Source organism: Pogoniulus pusillus, chromosome 37 (assembly GCF_015220805.1).
Source record: "Pogoniulus pusillus isolate bPogPus1 chromosome 37, bPogPus1.pri, whole genome shotgun sequence".
Taxonomy (NCBI): domain Eukaryota; kingdom Metazoa; phylum Chordata; class Aves; order Piciformes; family Lybiidae; genus Pogoniulus; species Pogoniulus pusillus.
Genome location: NC_087300.1, coordinates 7,277,868 through 7,302,486, shown reverse-complemented (window position 1 = coordinate 7,302,486; position 24,619 = coordinate 7,277,868). Strand labels below are relative to the sequence as shown.

The 24,619-nt window shown below is 50.6% G+C and overlaps 1 protein-coding gene, 1 long non-coding RNA gene and 1 other non-coding gene across 8 annotated transcripts in view; 2 read left to right on the top strand and 1 right to left on the bottom strand.

Moving 5' to 3' along the window:
• Nucleotides 1-24,619, bottom strand: part of LOC135190905 (uncharacterized) — a 614,761-nt gene that overhangs the window by 402,521 nt on the left and 187,621 nt on the right. The window lies entirely within an intron of this gene.
• The window catches only part of PUM1 (pumilio RNA binding family member 1), a 110,834-nt gene that overhangs the window by 48,032 nt on the left and 38,183 nt on the right, over nt 1-24,619 (top strand). For 4 of the 6 annotated variants that reach the window (XM_064172412.1, XM_064172408.1, XM_064172409.1 and 1 more), the window contains exons 8-12: nt 10,315-10,408; nt 12,691-12,807; nt 19,659-19,810; nt 21,731-21,869; nt 23,884-24,027. In XM_064172412.1, coding sequence (XP_064028482.1) covers nt 10,315-10,408; nt 12,691-12,807; nt 19,659-19,810; nt 21,731-21,869; nt 23,884-24,027 — 646 coding nt within the window. The remainder of the gene's footprint in view (nt 1-10,314; nt 10,409-12,690; nt 12,808-19,658; nt 19,811-21,730; nt 21,870-23,883; nt 24,028-24,619) is intronic. The other 2 variants (XM_064172411.1, XM_064172410.1) reach the window with 1 other exon arrangement.
• LOC135191022 (small nucleolar RNA SNORD103/SNORD85) lies at nt 17,664-17,747 on the top strand. Its single transcript, XR_010308712.1, has one exon. It is a non-coding gene; the product is annotated as a small nucleolar RNA SNORD103/SNORD85 (small nucleolar RNA).

Here is a 24,619-nt window from a genome sequence, read left to right as displayed (position 1 = left end):
TGAGTGCTGTAGGTATCCTCCCAGGGAGCTGGGGCAGGAGATCTGCCTGACATGGCCTGCTGAAGGACCTGTAATAAACAGCAGCTATCAACAGCACTTCCTGTATATGGATTGCTTATAGCTTGAGTAAGTTTGCATTGGAGGAGAGCTTTAAACTGGTAAAAAGGCAAACCAAAAAGCCCACCCTGCCCTCCAGCCCCTCAGGTGACTTAGAGGTCAAGACTGTTCCACGCTGGTGCTGCAGCCCTGGTTGCAGTACTCACCTGGTGTGGACTGAAGGAGAGTTTGAACTGCTTTGTGCTCGAGCAGGGTTTAAAACCTGAGGGCAGAGTCCAATACTACCAAACTTTATCTCAGCCCAGTTTGTTTGACCTTCTCTCCCACGCAAGCAGCCAGAGCTTCTCATCCCAGCCAAGTATCCGAAGTCCTCACTTTGCTGTTGGCTCCTCTTGAATGCTGGGCCCAGCTCCAAGCATCGACTCCTAATCCACTCCTGTTCCTGCTAGTTTGGGGAACTATTGTAAACTTTTATTGCTTTCCTTTTGTAAGTATGATAGCCCTCAAAGAAGAATAAAATCCTTTGTTGTAGCTGATTGTGGGAGTAGAGAACTGGCTCTGAATTTCCTGAAGTATCTGATCTTTGTCAGCAAAGGAGGCTGCTGGCAGCCTGTGCTCAGGAAAGGCTGGTGCCAAGTTTGGGCTAAAAAGCCACCTTCAGAGGGTTATCATGGTCCTAAAAGCAGTGTAAATATCTCTGTTGGAGCTTAATCTGTTCAGTTGTTATATAGCCTGTAGAGGAGGTTAATGATGGACAGCTTTTTAATGATTAAACTAAATAGCTGCTGTGTAGTTCAAAAGGGAAAAGAAAAGCTAATTTTGTACAATCCCAGCACAGTGTGGGTTGGAAGAGACCTCTGGAGATCATCCAGTCCAACACTCCTAGGAGGGGTACACAAAGCAGCTTGCCCAGGGTCATGATGGCCAGGTGGGGTTGGAAGCTGTCCAGAGAAGGAGATTCCACAACCTCTCTGGGCAGCCTGCCTCAGGCCTCCAGCACTCTCACTCCAAAGAAGTTTCTCCTGTTCAGATGGAACCTCCTAGGTTGCAGTTTGTGTCCACTGCCTCTTGTTCTGTCACTGGGCAGCACTGATGAGCCTGGAACCTTCTTGACACCCACCCTTCAGGTACTTACAGACATTAATAAGATCCCCTCACAGTCTTCTCCAGACCAAACAGCCCCAGGTCTCTCAGCCTTTCCTCACCAGAGAGATGTTCCAGTGCCTTCAGCATCCTCATCTTCTCTGTTGAACTCTCCAGTATAATCCTGTCCCTCTGGAACTGGAGAGCCTAGAACTGGACACATTTCAGCTCTTTGCCTTACTCTGGAATGCAGGAGGTGACTTTGAAACAATCTTGTGTGTTTTTATTAACCAGTGAGAGCTGACTGAGAGCCCTTAGAGAGGAGAGAGGAGCTGCAGGAATGTGAGGAGCTGCAGGAACATTTTGTCGATGTCTCCTTTTGACATTCAGACTCATTTACAAATTCAAGTTGGTTTTATTTTGGTTCTTCAAGCCTTTCAGAACTAGGAATTCGAATTTTTACACATCTGGCACCTAGCTAGGAATAAAAACTCCAAGTGAGGCTGGCCTGAGAAGTGCTGATTTGAGGAACAAACACTCTGGACAAGGTGGGGGGCAAGAGGCTGAGGCCAGACTCATGTCAGTGATGCCCAGTGATGGGACAGGGAGCAGACTGGCACCCAGGAGGTTCCATCTGAACAGGAGGAGAAACTTTCTTGGTGTAAGGGTGCTGGAGGCCTGGAGCAGGCTGCCCAGAGAGGTTGGAGATTCTTCTTCCAACCCACCCATGCCATGCTGCAGCAGGGCAAGCTGCTGTGGGTGCCCTGCTGCAGCAGGAGGGGTTGGACTGGATGATCTGCAGGAGTCCATTCCATCTCCCACTGTGCTGGGATTCTGGGACAGGATATTCAGCAGCCAGGGTGTCTCAGTATTCCCTGTCTGCCAGTTACAGCCTGTCTGGCAGAAATCTACCTTTCACAGCAGAGGTTTTTCCATGGAGCTGTCAGAAGGAAACATGTCCTGCACCAAAATACTTCATCTGTAAAAGTGTCTTTCCTGCTCCTTTGGGAAGCATCCCATACTTTGAAGGGATTACAGGCCAGTAGAGCTAAAAGCAATATTAAGCAGGGAAGGTCTTAGGCAGGTGTAATCCGATTAGAGATGTCAGATGCTTATATTGCAGAAGAAACTGACTTAGAGAAGTCTCATCTTACCCTGTCCCATAACTCTGCAACATTCCCTGCCATGTCCTACTGTCTTGGAATTCCCTGGATGGCCATGTCAGGTGTGATGCTTCCATTTGTGTGCACATGTGAGGGAGTGAAAACTGCTGCTGAAGTGTGGGGTGATCCTCCTGAGCCTGGGTCACTCCTTTTGTTGGCTTTCACTCTGAATTTGGTTTCTGACTGGGCTGAAGCACTCCATGCACACAGGAATTTTGGCACTGCCACTTCATACTCCTGCTAGAAGAGGTTTCTTCTCCTTAGTCCACTTTGTGCAGACCACAGTTAGTACTGATAAATAATTTAAGCTTAGCTTTGTATCCAGTGAGGCTCCAAATAAGATGACAACAAATGACTGGAGTTTTTGCTGTGCTGTTTGGTCGTTGCTGTCAGCAGATGGAGACAGTGCATTGAGGCTTCCTGAATGGATGCAGGTGATGATTCCCAGAGCTCATGCAACAGAGAGGGCTTAGCTGGCTAAGGAAAGCCACCTAGGAGTGTTGGGATTGTTTTTTTTTTTAGCTTCTCTTTCTTGGATGTGCTACAGCAGAAAGAAATCTGCAGCTCTAAGATGTAAAACTGCTGCTCACACTGAGTCTCTTCTGGGTGAGTTGAGTCCAGAGTCAGGGTCTGCAGGCAGCAGCAATTGCCATTTGAAGAGGTCACTGATCTGAGTCACTGCCCACGTTCAAGGCTTAGATACCAAAATCTGTCTGACCTTTCTAGGGCAGAGAAGCTCCAGACAGGTTTGAGAGGAGGTCTGCTGCAGGCAGAGGGAATCCAGCCCTTCCTCATGCCACGCAGGCTGAATGCAGAGCTCTTGCCTGTGTCTTTGATGGAGCTTAGGAATATTGTCTGAGGCAGTCTGTCACCAGGCTGGAGCTCACTCTGGGTTTCTTTGATATGAGGATGTGGACCAGCTCTTGGTGGCTTTCTTGAGCAGGTGAAGGGACTATGTCCAGGTACTCTTGTTTCTTACTCCCTCTTTTACAACAATAACTTCAGGTGAAGGAGGGCAGATTTAGAGTTGAGATCAGGAAGAAATTCTTTCCAGTGAAGGTGGGGAGGCATTGGCAGAGGTTGCCCAGGGAGGTTGTGAAGCAGAGAATCTTTGATCTCATACTGTGATTGATTCTGTGATCCACAACCTCCCTGGAGGCGTTTGAGGCCAGATTGGATGAGGCCTTGAGCCACTGGTCTAGTGGGAGGTGTCCCTGCTCATGGCAGTGAGAGCTGGAACTGGGATGATCTTTAGGATCCCTTCCAACCCAAACCATTCTGTGATTCTGTGAGTGTTTTCAGTCTCCCTCTTGGATTCTTTAATTGAACTCCAGCAGCTGCTGACAGCTTGCAAAGTATTTCAGATACTGTGGCTTGATTGCAGCAGAATAATGGACCAAGCTGGTGATGTGCTTGGGTGTGGGGAAGTCACATTCAGGCAGTGACCAGCTGTGCTCACAGGAGGGGCTAGCACAACAATCCAGCAGCAGCAGGTGAAACGACCATGCTGGGAGGAGCTGTGTCATTATTTTTGCTTTTGGTTGTGTTCTCATCTAAACATGGGTCATGGAGAGTATGTCTGGGAGGTCCACAGACAAAAACTGAGCACAAGAAGCTGTCTTCAGAGAAGATGAGTGAGGTTTGCTCTTCAGACAGGCAGGCAGGGATCTAACCACTTCCTCTGCTGTTCATCTGGGTGGGATGCACATTGCCAACCTGCACAAGGGGGACCCAGAGAATCCAAGGGATATGAATGCTAAAGGTTCTGGTGAAGAACCTATGACAAGAAGGATGTGGAGATGCTGGAGAGTGTCCAGAGCAGGGCCAGGAGGATGCTCAGAGGCTGCAGCAGCTCTGCTGTGAGCACAGCCTGAAAGAGTTGGGGCTGTGCAGGCTGGAGCAGAGGAGGCTCCCAGGGGACCTTCTTGTGGCCTGCCAGGATCTGAAGAGGGATCCAAAAAATCTGGGGAGGGACTTTTGAGGCTGTGAGGGAGTGTCAGGAGTGGGGGGAATGGAGCAAAGGTGGAGGTGGGGAGAGTGAGGCTGGAGGTGAGGAGGAAGTTGTTGAGCAGGAGAGTGGTGAGAGGCTGGAATGGGTTGCCCAGGGAGGTGGTTGAGGCCCCATGGCTGGAGGTGTTTGAGGCCAGGCTGGCTGAGGCTGTGTGCAGCCTGCTCTAGGGTAGGGTGTCCCTGGGCATGGCAGGGGGGTTGGGACTGGCTGCTCCTTGTGCTCCCTTCCAACCCTGACTGATTCTGTTTCTGAGGTGATCACACTCAAAGATTGACAGTGGAAGGCTCCATGTCTAAGTGTGGACCAGTGATGAGTGGTGGTCCTCAGGGGTCAGTAGAGAGACCAGTGCAGTCTGTCAGTGGTGACAGGGACAGTGGGATCAAGGCACCCTCAGCAAGTGTGGCAGTGACAGCAAAGCTGTGTGGTTGACACACTGGAGGAAAGGGACCTGGACAGGCTGGAGAGGTGGCTCAGTGCCACCTTCTGGGAGTTCAGCAAAGCCAAGTGCAAGCTCCTGCACATGGGTTGAGGCAACCTCAAGCACAACTGCAGGCTGGACAGAGAATGGACAGAGAGCAGCTCTGTGGAGAAGGACCTGGGAGTGCTGAGGAGTGCAGAGCTGGACATGAGCTGGCACCATGTGCTGCCAGCCTGTCCTGGGCTCATCCCCAGCAGTGAGGTATTGGAACAGGCTGCCCAAAATATTGGAGTCTTCAAGCATGGAAGTGTTCACAGCTAGGTTGGGTGGGGCCTTGAGCAACCTGGTGTCCCATGGCAGGGGGGGAGGAACTTAGAATCATAGAGTGGTTTAGGTTGGAAGGGACCTCAGAGCTCAGCCAGTTCCAACCCCCTGCCATAGGCAGGGACACCTCCCACTAGAACAGGTTGCTCAAGGCCTCATCCAATGGGGCCTTGAGTATCTCCAGGCACACCTGTGCTAGTGTTTCACCACCCTCACTGTAAAGAGCCCTTTCCTAACATCCAGTTTGAATCTCCCCTCTGCCAGTTCAAACCCATTCCTCCTCCTCCTGGCATTACAAGACCTTGTCAGTAGTCCCTCTCCAGCCTTCCTGTAGCCCCTTTCAGATCCTGGAAGGCCACTCCGAGGTCTTCTGGAAACCTTCTCCTCCCTGGGTTGCAGAGCCCCAACGATTGTAGCCTGTGCTCAGAGCAGAGCTGCTGCAGCCCTCTCAGCATCTTGGTGGCCTCCTCTGGACTGGCTCAAACACTTCCATGTGCTGCTTGTGCTGGGGGCTCCAGAACTGCACACAGGACTGCAGGTGGGGTCTGAGGAGAGCAGAGCCAAGGAGCAGAATCCCCTCCCTTGCCCTGTGCCCACACTGCTCTTGCTGTAGCCCAGCACAGGGTTGTGTCTGGGCTGCACTCCCACTGCAGGCTCCTGTTGAGCTTTTCATCAGCCCAGACCCCCAGGTCCTGTTCCTCAGGGCTGCTCTCCAGACGTTCCCCACCCAGCCTAGAGTTGTGCTTGGGATTGCACTGACCAGCTTGGATGGTTGCTTCCAACCCAAACCATTCTGTGAAGAATTTGCAGCTGAAGAAAGCTAAAATGCTCCATTGCTGAACTCAAAACAGAAGCAGACCACAAACCCAGGGATGGCTGCTCTGGTTCTGTCTGCACCCAACAGTGAAGCAGTTCAGGGGATGGATTTTTATTTCCTGTATCTTCTGCTGCTGATCAGACCCCAAGATGTTGCTGGAGACTCCTACAGAGCTAGTGGCTCTCACTGCTTCTTTGGAGGTCACATTGCCCATGGTGTCCTTGCTTTTTTCAGCTGGAAAATGTCAGCAGAGTGTTTGTTGCAGCTCCTAACTCCAGATGGTGCATTAAGGAGGATCCCTCCTCCTGAGCACTCAGCTCTGGGTATACATGAAGTGTGCTTGGATGGGTCATTTGCAGAAAGAGAAGGGGAAGAAGAAAAAGGTCTTTTGTGCACAGCAGCTCCTGGGAGTGGTTTGTGGCCCAGGAGGTTGTAAGGGAGCTGTGGATTTGAGGAGTAAGCAGCATTACTGCTTGGATGTATGGAAAGGCTCCAACATCTTAAAGGGTGAAACATCTTTGGGGGGAACAGTGGTGACTGTTTTTGGCACACAGAAGATATAGTCTGGATCCTTTAAATACTGAGTTTCATAGAATGCTAGGGGTTGGTGGGGACCCCCAAGTCCTAGCTTGATATGAGCCCTCAGTGTGCTCTTGTAGCCCAGAGAACCAAAGAGCCTGGGCTGCAGCAAGAGCAGTGTGGGCAGGAGGGTGAGGGAAGTGCTCCTCCCTCTCTGATCTGCACTGGTGAGACCACACCTGGAGTACTGCATCCAGTTCTGGAGCCACTATTACAAGAGGGCTATGGATGTGCTGGAAGATGTCCAGAGAAGGACCACAAGGATGAGCAAAGAGCTGGAGCTGCTATTCTGTGAGGAGAGACTGAGGGAGTTGGGGCTGTTCAGGCTGGAGAGGAGAAGGCTCTGAGGTGACCTTATTGTGGCCTTTCAGTATCTGAAGGGGGTGTGAGAAAGCTGGGGAGGGACTTTTTAGGCTGTCAGGGAGTAATAGGACTGGAAGGAGTGTACAAAGCTAGAAATGGGTAGATTCAGACTAGGAAGTTAGGAAGAAGCTCTTCGGCATGAGGGTGGTGAGAGCCTGGAAGGAGTTGCCCAGGAAGGTGGAACCCTCATCCCTGGAGGTGTTGAAGGCCAGGCTGGATGAGGCTATGGGCAGCCTGATCTAGTGTGAGAAGTCCCTGCCCATGGCAGGGGGGTTGGAATTGGATGATCCTTGTGGTCCCTTCCAACAGACTGGTTCTATGACCTCTGGATATGGAGTCCAGCCCCTCTGCCAAAGCAGGGTCACCTAGGGCAGGTCACACAAGTAGGCATCCAGATGAGTCTTGAAAGTACCCACAGGAGACTCCATAACATCTCTGGGCAGCCTCCTCCAGGGGTTCAGCACCCTCACACCCAAAGAAGCTTTTTCTCCTGTTGAGGTGAAACTTGCTGGGTTCCAGTTTATCTCCATTGCCCCATGTCCTGTCACAAGATACCACTGAAAAGAGCCTGGTCCCTTCTTGCCCTCCCTTCAGATATGTATAGATTTTGATCAGATCCCCTCTGGTGCTGCTCTCCTCCAGGGGCTCCTCAGCCTTTCCTCCTCACAGAGGTGCATCAGCGTCTTTGTAGCCTCCCTTGGAGTCTCTTCCAGTAGTTCCCTGCCTCTCTTGTTCTGAGGAGCCCAGAACTAGGCCTGCTTCTCCAGATGTGGCCTCACTGAGGCAGAGCAGAGGGAGAAGAGAACCTCCCTCAACCTTTTAGTCACACTCTTCCTAATACACTCCAGGAGACCATTGGCCTTGGCTACAAGGGCACGTTGCTGTCCCATGGATAACTTAACTGTCCATAAGAATCATTTTAGAATAGTTTAGGTTGGAAGGGACCTCAAGGATCATCCAGTTCCAGCCCCCTGCCATAGACAGGGACACCTCCCACTAGAACAGGTCACTCAAGGCCTCATCCAACCTGATCCTGATCACCTCCAGGGAAGTTGTGGAGCACAGAAGCATCGAATGTGATCGAAGATCACATTCGATGCTTCTGTGCTCCACAACCTCCCTGGGCAACCTGTGCCAGTGTCTCACCACCCTCACTGCAAACAACTTCTTCCTAACACCCTGTTTATTTTCCACCTCTTCAATCTGATCCTCACCCCTTATACTTTTTCCTTCTCTCCTTCTGAACTTGTAAGAAGAGAGGAAGACGAATGGAAATTATCACCCTTCTCTTTTCCAGGCTTCCTGCTTTTAACAGCAGTTGCTCATCCTGCTCCCAGGAGATTCCCAACTCAATTTTTTTTTGCCTATTAAAGAAACCTTTCATTTTCTAAGTAGTTCTGTGCTGCTGCTTGACACTCAGGAGCTTCTGCCAAAAAATTGGGCAGAATTGTTTATTATTGCTCCTTCTGTCAGCTGCAGAAACTTGCCTCGTGGTACCTGGGCACAGATAATAGGTGTGAAAATTGCATGGAGGTTAGGTCTGGTGTTCTGCAGGTGAGTGCAGGGAGCAAACATTTCTCCTAGGGGGTTGTGAAGTGTTTCACACCTCAGAAATGATCACTTCTGGATGGAAGCAGTGGGGGTGAACATTGCTCAGAGTGGCTCTTCAGCTGCTGTAGCCTGAATTGATTTAATTAGAGCTGAGGGATGCTCTGCTAATGGATTGATTCTGGGAGCGAGAGGCACGGGGAGGCTGTGAAGGAAGTTCAGAGTAAGGACTTTGGAAAAAAGAATTAATTGAAAATGAGTGAAAATGAAGGGAAATCATCCCCTAAGCAGAGCTACTCTAGGGACTCTGTAATCTGCTTCACTTCCTGAGAATGGCTCTTCCCAGGAGCACTGCCCACTGCTTCTGAGCTTGTCGTGAGGCTGGGAGCGGCCAAACTTGGCTGTACTCTGTATGACTTCACCATAGAATCATAGAATGAAGCAAGTTGGAAGAGACCTCCAAGCTCAGCCAGTCCAACTTAGCACTCAGCCCTATCCAGTCCGTGCATCCCTGGCACTAAGTGCCCCAGCCAGTCTTGGCTTCAACACCTCCAGCCATGGTGACTCCACCACCTCCCTGAGCAGCCCATTCCAATGCCAATCACTCTCTCTAGAAATAGCTTTCTCCTAACATCCACCCTGAACTTCCCCTGGCACAACTTGAGGCTGTGTCCCCTTGTTCTGTTGCTGGTTGCCTGGGAGAAGAAGACCAGAACATCCCCAGGGCTGCTTTGTCTCTGTGCTGAAGGAACAAGAACACTTTCTGCCTGGATTCAGATTGGAGAAGCTGGAGATGGGAGAGCAGCAGTAAAGGAAGGATGTTATCTAAGTGTTTGTGGGATCCTCAGGATAGCATCCCACCTCAAGGCTCTTGAATGGCTCTGAAGGCATCTCAAGAAGGTCATTCAGTGGTGTGTCTTGGGGTGCATGAAGAAGAGTGTGGTTAGAAGATTGAGGAAGGTTCTCCTGCCAGTGTACTCTGTCCATTTGGAATCCTGGGTCATGTGCTTGCTGGGCTCCCCAGTTCAAGAAAGACAGAGGACTACTGGATAAAGTCTAGCAGAGGCTGTGAAGGTGCTAAAGGGCATGGAGCAGCTCTTTGAGGAGCCCTGGGGCTGTTGAACCTGGAGAAGAGCAGCCCCAGAGGGAATCTGCTCAATGCTCAGCAAGAGTCTAAAGGGTGGGGGGCAAGAGGCTGGGGCCAGACTCTTGTCGCTGGTGCCCAGTGACAGGGTGAGGGGCACTGAGCACAAACTGGAACCCAGGAGGTTCCAGCTGAAGATTTGGAGAACCTTATTTGGTGTGAGGGTGCTGGAGGCCTGGAGCAGGCTGCCCAGGGAGGTTGTGGAGTCTCCTTCTCTGGAGAGCTTCCAACTCCAGCTGGGCATTGTGATCGTGGGCAAGCTGCTGTGAGTGCCCTGTATGATCTCCACAGCTCTTTCCCACCCCACACCATGTTGGGATTCTGAGCTCTCTCCCACCCCTTGCTCTGCAGCCAACTCCCATGCAGGGAGTTGCAGGAGGTGTCAGTGGTGTGGCAGCTGTTCTGCTCTTGCTGGTTTTGCTGATCTCACTCCTCTCAGTGCTATTCAAGATCTGGGAGTGCTTGTAGCAGCTAGCAGTGATCCACAGGCTGCAGTCAAGGCCTCTGTGTTTGGAGAGGAGTTGGGGGGAAAAATGGCTTTTGGGCATGGTGCAGAGAATGGCAGGGAAAGCCCTGCCCTGGCTGTGCTTCAGCTCTGCTGCAGAAAGTCATTTTTTTTCCCGCTGGATTATCACAGGCAATTGATTCCAAAGGGTTTGTGCAGTGCCTTTTGAAGTGTTTCCTTTCAGAGAGGAGTGTTTGTGGTTGTGAAAATAAATTTAGCATAAAGGCATTGCTGTAAGAAGCAGTAAGAGGATGCTTTTTGTGCACGAGTTGAGGACTGTCTCTGTGCTTTTGTCCCCTCAGCTGTTCCAAAGACCCAACGCCTTGGCAGTTCAGCAGCTCACGGCAGCACAGCAGCAGCAGTACGCCCTGGCAGCTGCCCACCAGCCTCACATAGGTAAGCCTGGCATTGATCACATGATGCCCATGCTCCTCTTAGTCCCCACACTGGGAAAGGGCATACTGGGGAAGAAGCATGGCGAGGAGATCAGTGGCATCCTGGGGTGCATGAAGGAGTGTGGCCAACAGGTCAAGGGAGGTTCTCTTCTCCTTCTACTCTGCCACATCTGGAATATTGTGTTCAGTTCTGGGTTTCCCAGTTCAAGTAGGACAAGATGTTGCTGGAGGGGATACAGCAAAGGGCTAACAAAGATGCTGAGGGGACTGGAACATGTATGTGATGAGGAAAGGCTGAGGGAGTTGGGGCTTTTTAGTCTGGAAAAGGGAAGACTGAGGGGAAAGACCTCATCAGTGTTGATCAGTAGTTCAAGGGTGGGTGTCAGGACCAGGACACCCAGGACCAGGCTTTTTCAGTGGTCCCCATTGACAGGACAAGAGGTAACAGGCACAGACCTGAACATGGAATTTTTATCTAAACACGAGGAGTAACTTTTTTAAGGGGGTGGAGCCCTTAGCAGGCTGCCCAGAGAAGTTGTGGAGTCTCCATCTCTGGAGTCGTTCAAAACCCACCTGAATGTGTTCCTGTGTGACCCTCCCTAAGTGAGCCTGCCTTGACAGGAAGGTTAGACTTGATCATCTCCAGAGGTCCCTTCCAGCCCCTCCAATTCTGTGAAAGCAGCAGGGGAAAAGGAATTGGTTTTAGAGCATCTTAACAATGTGTGTTTGGTTCCTGCCTCATGAGCAGCACTGTGTTGTTTGAAGAGATACTTGAGAATCTCTGGAGGCCTCTCTTTAAAAGCTCCAGAGCTTCTCTGTCTGACAGTCTCACCCTTGCTGAGAAAGCTGCTCAGCACTGAGAGCCCTGTGAAGGACTCCTCGAGTGAGGCATGGACTGGGGTAAGCACCCTAGCACCATTCAGTCAGCACCCACAAGTGCTTCCCCTGCTTCAGCTGCCTGGGCTTGGACTTCAGCTTCAGGCTGCAATTTATACCAACACATGATTGATGTTATTAAACCAGGATCAATTAAGTGGGATGCAGGCACTTAATCCTGTGCACAGGAATACTGGAGAGCTGTGCAAGGGCTACTCAGGCATGATTAAAAACTGCCTTAGAGCTCAAAGTGTTTTGAGGACAAATCCCCAGAGTAAGTGGTGGTTCCTCCTACTCTAAAGCCCACTACAAATGTGCAGTGCACGTTTGGAGTTGCCCTGAGTGCAAATTACTTAGCTGCTTAATTTCCTCCCCTGCACAGCCCCTCCTGCCCACCACTGCTTTCTCCTGTGGTGCAGCTCTTGCCTTGCCGCAGAAGGCAGTGCCCACTCGCAGTGCCACTGCCCTGCCATGCTGCCTCTGTGTTCTGAGCCCTTCCCAAAGAAATCAGTTCAAGGCTTGATGTTGTGTAGAGGAGCTCAGAGAGTGCAGTAGAGAGGTTCTTGATCAGTCAGAAAGCACAGACCAGCTGGATCAGTTGGCCAGTGTTGGTGCTGCGGGCACCTGAACAGTGAAGGTGTCTGTGCCACAGTGCTGCTGGCTGTTGTACAGAGACTCTTTCATCACCTCAGCTTTCCTCGTGCAGTCACAGTCGTTTTGGCTGGAAGAGATCTCCAAGATCATCAGATCCAACCTTTAACCCAGCACTGCCAGGTCACCATTAAACCATGTCCCTCAGCACCACATCTACACAGCTTTGGAACCTCTCGAGGGATGGAGACTCCACCTGAGCTGCCTGGGCCAGGCCTTGACAACCCTTTGAGGGAAGAAATTGTTCCTCATGTCCAACCTAAACCTCTTGAGGGGCAACTTGAGGCTGTTTCTTCTTGTCCTGTCACTTGATACTTAGGAGAAGAAACCAACCCTCACCTGGCTCCAACCTCCTTTTAGGGAGCTGTAGAGAACAATGAGGTCTCTGCTCAGTCTCTTCTCTCCACACTAAACACCCACAGTTCCCTTGGCTGCTCCTCACCAGCCCTGTTCTCCATACCCTTCACCATCTTTTTCTCCCTTCTCTGGACATATTTCACTCCCTAAATGTCCATCATGGGGTGAGAGGCTGTCCTCTGGGGTGTTGCATCCTTGGAATTGGCTTTCTTTTCCATCAAGTGCATTCTCTGTAGCAATCTGACCCTGGGAAGTGCAATGGTTGCTCACTGCCTCTAGAAAACAACCTGGAGAAAGCCTGCAAGCACTAAAGCACCTTGATCCCTGTGTTCCCCAGGCAGCTAGGCAGAGGTGCTGTGGTAGGGCTGCAGTCCCAGTGAAGTTTGTTTCCACTGACAGGTATGTTTTCAGCAGGTTTAGCCCCTGCTGCCTTTGTCCCCAACCCCTACATCATCAGCGCCGCTCCGCCGGGAACAGATCCGTACGCGGCCGGACTCGCAGCAGCTGCCACATTAGGTGAGATACTTGAGTTATCTGTCTGTTCCTGTCCACTTTCTGTCCCAAAACTGCTGTTGGGTGGTGTGATTGTGGAAATGGAGTGTTTATGCATTGCAGTTTCTGTGGGGACTGATGGTGCAGTGATGAGTTGAAAGATTTGTCTTGCTTGGAACCCCTCTTTCTGCAGCTGAAGTGTGCTGGATCTTCTGTCACGCTGCTGTGGGCTCACTGTTGAGGATCTCTTCTGCTGTGAGGATGGGCTGAGGGAGCTGGGGTTGTTCAGCCTAGACAGAGAAGACTGGGGGAACCTTCCAGCTGCCTTCCAATATCTGAAGGGATCCCACAGGAAGGCTCCAGAGGGACTTCTTGTGAGGGTGTCTGAAGACAGGACAAGAGGGAATGGTTTGAAGCCTGATGGGCATTAGGTTTAGACTGGATCTTAGAAGGAAGTTCTTCAGTACAGGGGTGGTGAGACTGTGGAATAGGTTGCCCAGAGGTTGTGGATAGCTCCTCCCTGGAGGTGTGGATATCCAGGTTGTGGATAGCTCCTCCCTGGAGGTGTTCAAGGCTAGGATGGATGAGGCCTTGAACAGTCAGGTCTAGTTGCGAGGTGTCCCTGACCATGACAGAGGGTTTGGAGTAGATGATCTCTGGTGTCCCTTCCAGCCTAGGCCATTCAATGATTCTATGCTAAACAACCAGACAAATGTGAAGTGAAATCACCTACAAACAGAGATGTTAGAGGGTGTTTTGCTAGCTGCCAGTAATGAAAGAACCCCTCTGAGAATGGACTTAATGCTGGAAGGATGGAGGATGTGTTTTCCTGTCAGGCACGTTGAATCTTGTGTCTGTTGGGCTTCATTTCCTGTAGTGCATCCTGCAAACAATCTCTTTCCTGTTAAGAATCGAAGCTGTTTAGGTTCTCTAGGTAAAAACATTCCATACCTGTTTGGTGCAGTTCTCCAGGTGGCAGGTGAAGTTGGTGGCTCTTGGCTTTGTGCAAGATCTTTCTCCCAAACGTTCCTGTGTCAGTTTCCAAACTCTTGCCAACTGTTGCAGTCAAGAGTTGTTGTATCTCCAGATGGCAGCTTGCTAAAGCAGCTTCTCAGGCAGTGTGGGGAACATGTTGTACGTTGAACCATTGCTCTGGGTGCCATCAAGTTCTTGCCTAAGTGCTGAGGATGAAGAATGTACATCTTTACAACCAGGTTTTGTTCTCTCTGAGCCACTGGGAGGGGAAACCTCCTGCAACTGAAATTAAAACTACTTAGTTCAGAGCAATGCTGATGGAGAGCAGTCTTGAGGAGAAGGCCTTGGGGGCGTCAGCTGATGAAATGCTCCCAGGAGCCAGCACTGGTTGCTTGCAGGCCAGAGCCAGCTGTGTGCTGGCTGCAGCCAGAGCAGAGGGAGCAGCGGCACAGGGAGGGGATTCTGCCCCTCTGCTCTGCTGAGACCTCACCTGCATCATTGCCTCTGGTTCTGAGCTGCCAGCACAAGGGCATGGAACTGTTGGAGAAAGTCCAGAGTAGGCCATGAAGATGATCAGAGGATTGGAGAACTTCCCCTGCAGGGTCAGGCTGGGAGAGTTGGGGTTGTGCAGCATGGAGAAGAGAAGGCTCCAGACAGACCTCAGAGCAGCCTTCCAGTACCTGAAGGGGCTCCAGGAGAGCTGGGGAGGGAGTTTTGGTAAGGGAGAGTGGCATTGACAGGAGAGTGGCGATGGCTTTGATCTGGGAGAGGGGAGATTGAGACTGGACATGAGGAAGAAATTGTTTAGTGTGAGGGTGGTGAGACCCTGGCATAGGTTGCCCAGGGAGCCTGTGGATGTCCCCTCCCTGGAGGTATTCAAGGCCAGGCTGGATGAGGCTTTGAGCAGCCCGTGCTGGTGGGAGGTGTCCCTGCCCATGACAGAGAGAGGTTGGAACTAGGTGATCTCTGAGATCCCTTCCAACCCACCACGTTCTGTGATTCTAGGATTTAGTGTATGCTGCATGCTGGTGCCACACTCAGACCTGGTGTCCTCAGTGGCATGGTTGGTGGCACCCCAGCAGCAGAAGCCATAGGGGGTAGGGGCTGTGCCTAGCAGCACTGCCGGTGGGTACGTGACTCCTCGGCCTGCTGAGCAGCTCTTACATAACCACTGCTGAGCTTTTAAGCTTTTGAGGCCAGTATCAGGTCAAATCCTGAAATGGGATTTCAGGAACTGTTCCCTCGTGGCATAGAGGTTTTAATGGATCCTGGTGAAGTGTGTAAAGAATCAAAGATTACAACTTCAAGATGGGCTTTGGACTTTTTGGCTGGCTGGAGTTTGTGTGGTGGTTGTGTAATAACAATGCAGGATGAAGTGCAGATAAGATGTTGCCAAACAAAGGCCACTGGGATTGACTGGAGGCCACCCAAGAGCTAGAGTACAAGGATGGTTCTAATAGTCCAGAAATCAATAAAGCCTCATGTGATGATGAATGTGTGGCAGGGAATGAATGATTTGAGCTCTTGGTGGCAAACCTAAGGAGGAAGCTTCAGTCAGGACCTGAGGAAGAGCTGTTGGGACACTGACAAATCCAGTCACAGGCAGGAAGAGAGGCTTTGTGCTATAAAAAGAGGCTTCTGCTTGGCCTTTTTTGCACCCCCTCAGTAACACTCTGAAGTTCAGTGGAGCAGGAGGTCAGTGTCTTGATTTCATAGAGAGATGTGTGGCTGCTGCCAGCTTTCTAGGAAACAACCAGAGTGTTTGTGACATTTGGGGCTTTTTCTCCTTTTGCTCAGCAGTCTTAAAGCTGCAGCTGCCTGAGGATCTGCTTGGGAAATTTGAACTGAGGAATAGCATAGCTCAGGTTACCTAAAGCATCCCAGACTTGGCCTCAGCAGCTCTGCTTGAGTAATTTTTAAACGTTGGCTTTTGAAAGCAAGCCAAAAGAATGTGTGATGAGCTGCAGGGTTCTCACAGTGTGACACCACTGAAATAGGAGCTCCTGCAGCCATCTCTCTGGGCTTTGGACCCAGCTGGTAAAAGGCAACCTACTAAACTTCACTCCAGGTGGATGTTTGTGTTGGGAAAAACATCTCCTCTGCCCAGGCTGGAGCAAAGTTGAAGGCCTTTCTCTGTAAGGAGTGAAGGGCCATGAGGGGATTCAGATGCTCAGAGTTGTATATAAAGTCAGGTCTCCATGCTGCATATGGGAGTGTGAAACTGGGAGGGCTTGGAGAAGGCACAAAACCAAGGGGTGATGGAAGAAGGTGGATTTAGATGAGACATCAGGAAGATGTTGGCCATGAGGGTGGTGAGGCACTGGAATAGCTTATCTGGAGAAGCTGTGAAGGCTGCAAACCTGGCAGTGTTGATGGCCTTGAGCAACCTGGGCTAGTAGGGGGTATCCCTGCCCATGGCAGGGGTGGTTGAGTGATCTTTGAGGTCCCTCCCAACCCATTCTGGGATTCTACAGACTGTCTGAGCTGGAAGAACTTACTCTGCAGTTGTTGGTAGTTAATTGCTCACAGTTAGTCTTAGAGCAAAGGGAAACTTTTGTGTGTTTTACAGCAGAGATCATTCTGTCAATTAAAATTCTGCTGTTCTGGCAGCTCTTTGATGAGCAGCCCTCTGCTAATACTCTTTTTTTCCCCTTCCTAACAATAGTAGCATTTGAAAGAAGAAATTTAAATGCAGAGGGAAGGGTTCCTAGACTCAAGAAAAAAATCAAACCAAACCATCACTTGTGAGTTTAAATGGTGGAAAAGATTCTGCTGTCTTTCAAAATCACTGTGAAATTGCCTTCTGTCACTTGAGAGAGATGTCACCCAGCAAAGACATCTTGCCTTTTGTAAGACAAATTGGGCATTTTTGATTCCCTCTGAAGTGGTGTGTTACAGGTAGCAAAGTGTTTCTCTTCTTTGGAGAGAGGTGGATGCTGGAGCAAGCTGCATGCAGGAGAAACACAGCACAGTGCTGCAGACTGCAGGTAGAGTGGGGCTGGATGTGTCTGCACCATGACTCTAAAGCTTGGGTGTCCTGAAGCCCATTGGTGCTGTCTGTCCCACACAGAGACAGCTCAGAGCTGAGGACAGGTCTGGATGAGTGGCCATGCCACCCAGCACTGGGTTTGGGGGAGCACATCCAGCTGCCTGGCCCATGGTGTTGTGCAGGGTGCATCTCCTCTCTGCATCTGTGCTGGCCCAAGGCTGTGTGGCAGGGTTGGCATGGGGCTGCACTGGAGCTGCTGGAGTTGGGCTCTTCCTCATCCCCATCTCTAAAAAGACCAAACTGCAGCCCTGGAGCAGGCTGCCCAGAGAAATTGTGGAGTCTCCTTCTCGGGAGACTTCCCAAACCCACCTGGATGTGTTCATGTGCAGCCTGCCCTGGGTGATCCTGCTTTGGCAGAGGGCTTGATCTCTGGAGGTTCTTTCCAACTCCTAACATTCTGTGATTGATGGCTGCTGGAGGTTGCCATCTCAGTGGCTGGGATGTGATCAGCTCAGGAGCTGGTAGGATTTGATCAAGTTGCTGTTTGCAGCCCTGCTGCTTTCAGCCTTGAGGTTCTCAAAGCTGTTTAACCGGTGGTCACTAAGTCCTTGTCTAGAAGGGGCTGGCTCTTCCTACCCAGGGCAAGTCTGGCTTCTGCTTACAGAGATTTGTGTGAAGGCTGAGATGGAAAGGCCAAATTTTGCCCTGAACACACTTACAGCTGCTTTTGCTAATGTTTCTTGAAAGGGCTGTTTGTGGGTGTCTGCAGCCGACGTGTGAGACACAGCAGTGGGAAGATTTGATTTCAAAGGCATTAGAGGAGCTTTTATTGTCTCCTGCATGGGTATCTTTAATGAGTGCAAAAGCAGGTGCCATATCTCCTGAAGTAAAGCAATGCTCTGGGTGTTTCTAGCAGTCTGGCAATGATGCCACTCTTGCCCTCACTGAGAACACTGTTCAATAATGAGCCTCACCATGCGCTCAGACGAGCTGAGCCAGACTCGCAGTGCTTGAAAGCCCAGCTGCCTGCAGACTTCAAAGTCTTTCTGCCTCTTCTTCTTTTAAGCACCTAAGGCCTTTGCAGATCTGATGAGTAACCTCTAACGAGGCAAAAAAGAAACTGTCTTGACTATGCTTGTTTGATAATTAGAGCTGAGATTAAAGGAAGCCAGAGAGGTGCCCACATTTTGCCTAACAAAGGAAACTGCGGCAGCTGCCCAGGAGCCAAAGGGCAGACACATTGCAGTGGCTTGTGTGGAGCAGAGCAGTTGCAGCTGTTTTCCAGTTGAGTGCAGGAGCACTCTAGCAGTTGGCTTCTGATCTGCATGGACTGGCTGTGACTAGGTGCCAATCCACCATGCCATGTGTCTGTGGCTGCTGGGCTCAGGATGGGCATCGCTGCTGGGAGGTTCATCCCTTCTCTGCAGCTTGGTTTGTTGTAGCTACTGAAGCACCTGAACTGCCAGGTGGGAAGGTAAGAAACAAGGGGATGCTGCTCCAAGACAAATGGGAGGAAGATGGAAAAGTCACCTTCTGTGACTCAAGGGCACAGCAAGGTTGGCTTTTGTGGCAGAGCTCAGCTGGGGGATACAAACCTGGCATTGGATAAGAGACCGCTTGTCACATCTGTGATGCATGCATCTGGCACTGCAGAACCCTGGACTGGGGGAAGGTGCAGTGGTTAACCCTCAAATGCTACACTCTTGAAAGATGAATTTTTGCCTTTCAGTATGAAATGAATATCCTGAAGCACTGCTGAGTGTCCCCAGGCTGCTGAACTGGGAGGTTCTTTGCAGTTCATTTGACACAAACACATCTTGCTGGATAAAAAAGAATAAAGCACTTCCTGGGTTTCCCTCCCCTTTGTCACCCCCAAACTTGCACTCAGTGTCTTTTTGCAGCTCCATTTTTGCTGTCATCCCTCATGTGGGGGAGTCTTTGAAGTCTCTTGGGGTAAGCACTCACAGTTTTGGTGTGTGTCATACATGGCAGAGTCTTCCTGTGGGGTGCCCAACAGAACAGTGAGTGGCTTGGTTAGAACTCAGATGGGAACTGTCTCTCCACAAGGGATTTTTTTTGTACTCCCAACTAAGAAGTGTGTGGTTCAGATCCACTGAAGACTTGTTTACTCCTCAGGGTGGAGTCTGACCCCATGGTCAGAAGCTGGATTTAGATGAGACATCAGGAAGAAATTGTTCCCCAGGAGGGTGGTGAGACACTGGAACAGGTTGCCCAGAGAAGCTGTAGAGGATCCAAGCCTGGAAGTATTCAAATCTGGATTGGGTTGGGCCTTGAGCAGCCTGAGCTAGTGGAAGGTGGCCTTACCTGTGGCAGGGGGCTTGGAACTGGATGAGCTTTAAGGTCCTTTCTAACCCAAACCATTCCATGGTTCTATGAATCTTAGAGTGTGAAAGGGTCCAGGACTGTACAGCCTCTGTTGTAGTGCTTTACAAATGCAAAGGAGAGCTAAAAAATACCATTTGAAACACTTGCAGGTTGCTGCTCTCCAGCTTCCAAGAGGGTTTCTTAAGCTTTGTTGAGCTGAGGTTAGGTGAACCTGCTCTGTCTCTGGGCCTAACCAAGCTGTCTTCTCTTTTGATTAGAGAGAAAGCATTGTTCCTTCACTTGTAATAGTAGAGCACAACAATATACCCATGAAACTGCAACAGTCTCACTGGTAGCAGGATTTGCCCTTCTCATCTATTAAGGTGAAAGCCAGAAAAGATGAAATTTCAGGTCTGACTTGGAAGCTTTTCCCAGAGGAATACCAGAAATGCCAGAATGCTTCCGTATTTGCTCGGGATTTGAAGTGATCCCCTTGAAATGGGATTCGGTAGCCTCTTTCTGCCCTTGCTTTGCTAGGCACCACTTGTCACTCTGCAGAAGCTCACTGCTTCCCTTCCCCTTCCAGGTCCAGCAGTGGTTCCTCACCAGTACTACGGAGTCACACCCTGGGGAGTTTATCCTGCCAGCCTCTTCCAGCAGCAAGCTGCTGCCGCTGCTGCCGCAACCAACTCAGCAAATCAGCAAACCACGCAGCAAACCCAGCAGGGCCAGCAGCAGGTAAGGGGCTCCCTGCAGTTAGGGTGAACAGTTGGCTTCACTTAGTTGGGATTGAGAAGAGCCTTGGGTTTCTTAAAGCAAGGAGCAGAAATGCTCTGGGGTACACTGTTACGGCATTCAGAGAGTCACAGCTGAATTGTTGGCTTCTGTTCTGCGAAGCAGAGCAGAGCCCAGGGGTTGGTGGTGTTAGAAGAGGCCTTTTCTGATAGTGACACAGTGCTGGCACTCTCCTGTGGGTGCAAGAGGGAGGCCTCTTCAGCCTGGAGAAGAAAGAACTCTGGGGAGACCTTATAGTGGCCTTGCAGTACCTACAGGAAGGCTGAGGAAGGACCTTCTGCAAGGGCTTCTCGTGCTAGGACAAGGGGCAATGGCTGTGAGCTGAGAGGGGGCGGATTTAGACTGGAGACTAGGAAGAGATTCTTCACAATGAGGATGGTGAGACACTGGCACAGGTTGCCCAGGGAGGTTGTGGAAGTGTTCAGGGCCAGGCTGGATGAGACCTTGAACAACCTGGGCTGGTAAGAGGTGTCCCAGCCCATGACAGGGGACTTGGAACTAGGTGATGCTTAAGATCCCTTCCAACCCAAACCATTCTTTGGTTCTGTGAATGTGTGAAGCTTCCAAGGCTGAAGAGTTCAGGCTTTGGCATTGAGACCCACATCTACTCTGATAACTTCAGAATCCTCTCCCAGGCTCTTATTTTCTCCTATCAGTAACACAAGGTTACCTCTCACTGCCTACCAAGGGATGACTCTTTTAACAAGCTGACCTCTCTGGTGTGTGCAGATTCTTACATCACCACTCTAAGTAAAAGGCTTTGGCAAAGCAAGCCTGTCACAGTTAATTACAGGAGAGGTCACTTTGCCATCTTCCCCTTGGAGAGCAACCTTTGTTCAAAGCAGCAGAGCTCCCTAGAAAGCTGCTGTGTGATCTTTTGGTTGTTATTTCCAATGAGGCAGAGTCCTGTCACCAGGCCTCTGGTTTGTACAGGGCCTGGCAGCTTGGAGAACCCTCTGTCACCTCGTGTCATCAGCCCCCAACTGATGGCTGAGGAAAGCTTTTTAAGGTCTCAGCTGAGATGAGCTTTCAGTGGTGCTTGTGTGGCACAGAGCAGATGTTGTCTGGGATGGGGCGGGTGGCCTCTGAACACATCTAACAGAGGGGGAGTAGTGAAGGTTTATGAAGGAAGGAAAGAGGTGAGATGATGAATCACTTCCAGATTCTGCTCTGCTGAGACCCCACCTGCAGAGTTGGGGCCAGCTCTTGAGTTCTCAGCACAGCACAGAAATGGGAACAGAGGAAGCCACAGCAGTGCTGGCAGGGCTGGAAGCCCTCTGAGAGAGTTGGGGTTGTTCAGCCTGGAGAAGAGAAGGCTCCATGGAACCTTCTGGAGGCCTTTCAGCACTTAAAGTGGGGGAATAGGCTTCTGATCAGGGGCTGTTGTGACAGGACATGGAGGGGTGATGGTTTGAAACTAAAAGAGGGAGATTCAGACTGGAGAGAAGGGAGAAATGTTTGACACTGAGAGTGGTGAGAGCCTGTCCCAGGTACCCAGAGAGGTGGGAGATGCCCATGCCTGGAACTATTCCAAGTGAGGTTGTTTGGGGCTCTAAGCAACCTGCTGCAGTTGCAGATGTCCCTGCTGACTGCAGGTGGGTTGGAATGGATGATCTTTAATGGTCCCTTCTCAGCCAATCCAGTCTGAGACTCTGCTCAATAAGCTCAACAGGGGATGTGTTACCTGTTTGGTCTTTTGCATTTGCCTGTGGTGGTCTCAAGGCTGTGGTGGCAAAGGCAGCTCTGTCCTGAGGCTGTGCAACAACTTAGCTGGGTTGCTGCTGATGCTTCTGGAAGTGTCTGGTTATTGTGGCTTGCTGCTGGGTCCCAGAATAAAGAGATCCATGCTTCTGTCTTCTCCAGGTTCTCCGTGGAGGAGCCAGCCAGCGTCCTTTGACCCCAAACCAGAACCAGCAGGGCCAGCAGACTGATCCACTGGTGGCTGCAGCAGCTGTCAATTCTGCCCTTGCCTTTGGGCAGGGCCTGGCAGCAGGGATGCCAGGTAGGGGCTCTGAGGGGGTTGCAGCTTCTCCAGCACCTGGGGAGATGTCAGAAGATTGTGTCTTGTGCCTGCATGCTGCAGCCTGGCCTGATGCTGCTGGTCTCTAGGGTAAATCTGGAGGCATCTGGAGAGCCTGTTGGATGGGCCTAGCTACAAGTACAGCACTGAAGTGAAATCAGGATTTGGGTGCCTGTACCACAGATGAAAACAGATGTTAGCAGCTGGATCATCTGCTGCTGTGCTCCAAAGGCTTGCTGGCTACCCTTGGAAGTTGCTTTCCCATTTCTTTGGGGCTCATGCTCTGGGTTCTTGATTTGGAAAACCCCAGGGATCTCCTTAGTCCTGTTCATCAGCTTTGTCTCTCCATCTCTGCCAGGATAAGGACTCCCCTTTCCTAATTTCTTCTAGTGGCTTCAAACCAAGATGGAAAAAAGGCAGCAGGGTTTGTTGTACTTCATAATGCTGCAAGAAAAGCTACTGGAAGAATTCTGGCTGTGATCTGTGAGGCTGTGACACAAATCCAACTGGATTTATACTGAATCTTAGTGTAATGGCAAAGGGAAAACAACAGTATTGCTTGGAATCATGTAAAATGTCTCCTGCTGGTCAAGTGGAAGTGAGCAGAATTATTTTGACCTCAGATCTGCTCCTGGAAGAGCCTCATGGTTCTTGCATCATTAATGATTGAAGAAAGTTGTTGCTGTCTTGAGTTACAAAGTGAAGTGTTACAGCTCTGCCTCCAAACTGCAAGCTTCCTGGGAGCTGTGTTCTTGGGGGTTGGATTTGCAAAGCAAATCCCCACAGAGAACATTCTCTTTGTGAGCCACCTTGGAGAATCCCTTCACTTTTCTCTGGGAGTTCTCTTTAACTGTGCAATTGCAGCACTGGTCTTTGGCAGCCCAGAGGCAGCTGTGTGCTGGCTGCATCCAAAGCAGAGAGAGCAGCAGCACAGGGAGGGGATTCTGCCCTTCTGCTTTCCTCTGCTGAGACCACACCTGGAGCAGTGTGTCCAGTTACTGTGCCCCCCACACAGGAAGGAGTTGAAGCTGCTGGAGAGGGTCCAGAGGAGGCCACAAAAATGATCAGAGGCTGGGAAACCTCCCCTCTGGGGATGGGTTTGGAGAGTTGGGTTTGTTCAGTCTGGAGAAGAGAAGGCTCCAGGGAGACCTTAGAGCAGCCTTCCAGTAGCTGAAGGAGCTCCAGGAGAGCTGGGGAGGGACTTTTGCCAAGGGCTGGGAGTGATAGGATGAGGAACAATGGCTTTGAGCTGGGAGAGGAGAGATTGAGAGTGGAGATGAAGAAGAAATTCTTTGCAGTGAGGATGGTGAGGCACTGGCACAGGTTGCCCAAGGAAGTTTTGGATGCTCCCTCCCTGAATGTGTTTGAGGCCAGGCTGGATGAAGCCTTGAGCAACCTGTGCTGGTGAGAGGTGTCCCTGCCCATGGCAGGGGAATTGGAACTAGATAAGCTTTGAGGTCCCTTCCAACCCAAACCATTTTTTAGTGAGGTACCTAAACACCTCCAAGCTGCTGCCAGCCTATTGCTCTGTGGATGCCAACATACTGAAGATTGATACTCATTACAGATAGATTTTGTTTCATAGCATCAAAACCATATCACTTGAAGTTCCAGGTCTTGCTTCCTCACACACATCGACCAGCTCCAGCAGTGGGAGAGCTGGAGGAGCATATGAGAGAGACTCCAACACAGGCCTGACTCAGAAAAGCTTTTGCATTTTGGAGACCCTGTTGAATCTGTATAACTGAGTTGACACTGAGAGCAGTGCTGGGTTTGGGGGCAAAGTCTTCTCTACCTGACTGTCTCACTGGTGTCAAGGCACAGATTGTTAGCATGGCTTTGAGGTTTGGTTTTGCTTCAAAAGCAGCAAAACCAACCCCATTTTTCAGATTTCCCTTTAAAAACTCTCTTGCCCTGTATTCCTGAGCACAGCTGATCCATCAGGTCTTGTGCTGCTTGCTGCCTCACCTCTGCACCTCTGCTTTTGCCCCTTCAGGTTACCCAGTGCTGGCTCCTGCTGCTTACTATGACCAAACTGGTGCTCTGGTGGTGAACGCAGGGGCCAGGAATGGCCTGGGGGCCCCTGTCCGTCTGGTAGCTCCTGCTCCAGTCATCATCAGCTCCTCAGCAGCACAAGCAGGTGAGTCCCAGCCATTACAAGTGAGAATCTGCCTCATCCCTCCTGGAGGTTGCCTTTGAAGTCCTCTGGCTTCTGCTGGCGATGATGACCCAAACTTGCCCTCACTGAGATCCACTGTGGGATTGTTGTTGAGAGCATCCTTTGTGCTCACTGTGGGCTGAGCCTCCAGAACCTTCTCCCAGAGGCACCACCACCCAGACTCCTTTGTTTTGCAGAGTTTCTGGGCAGTTATTTGCTGCCAGCCAGTTTCCCACCTCATAAAAGGTTGAAGCTCCCAGGTGATCACCATACTGAAAATTCTCCATGCCCAGCCTTCACCCTGAGGTGTTCTGGGTTCTATTTGGGTTCTCTGGGAGTTCAAGGCTCTAAAAGGACTTTTCCAGGACAAATCTGTGTGTGTAAGCAGTCTGCAGGGTTAGTAGAAGATGATGAAACTGAGCCTTTTAATTGTTTCCTTGTAGCTTTTGTTTCTTTTGCTTTTTCTTTTCCTTTGGAACTGGCTGCACACCAAAAGCAGTTGGGTTTTGATGTTCTGAGCACCGCTGGCTTGTGTTTCATCTGCTAAAGGACAGTGCTGCTGGTTTCCAAACTT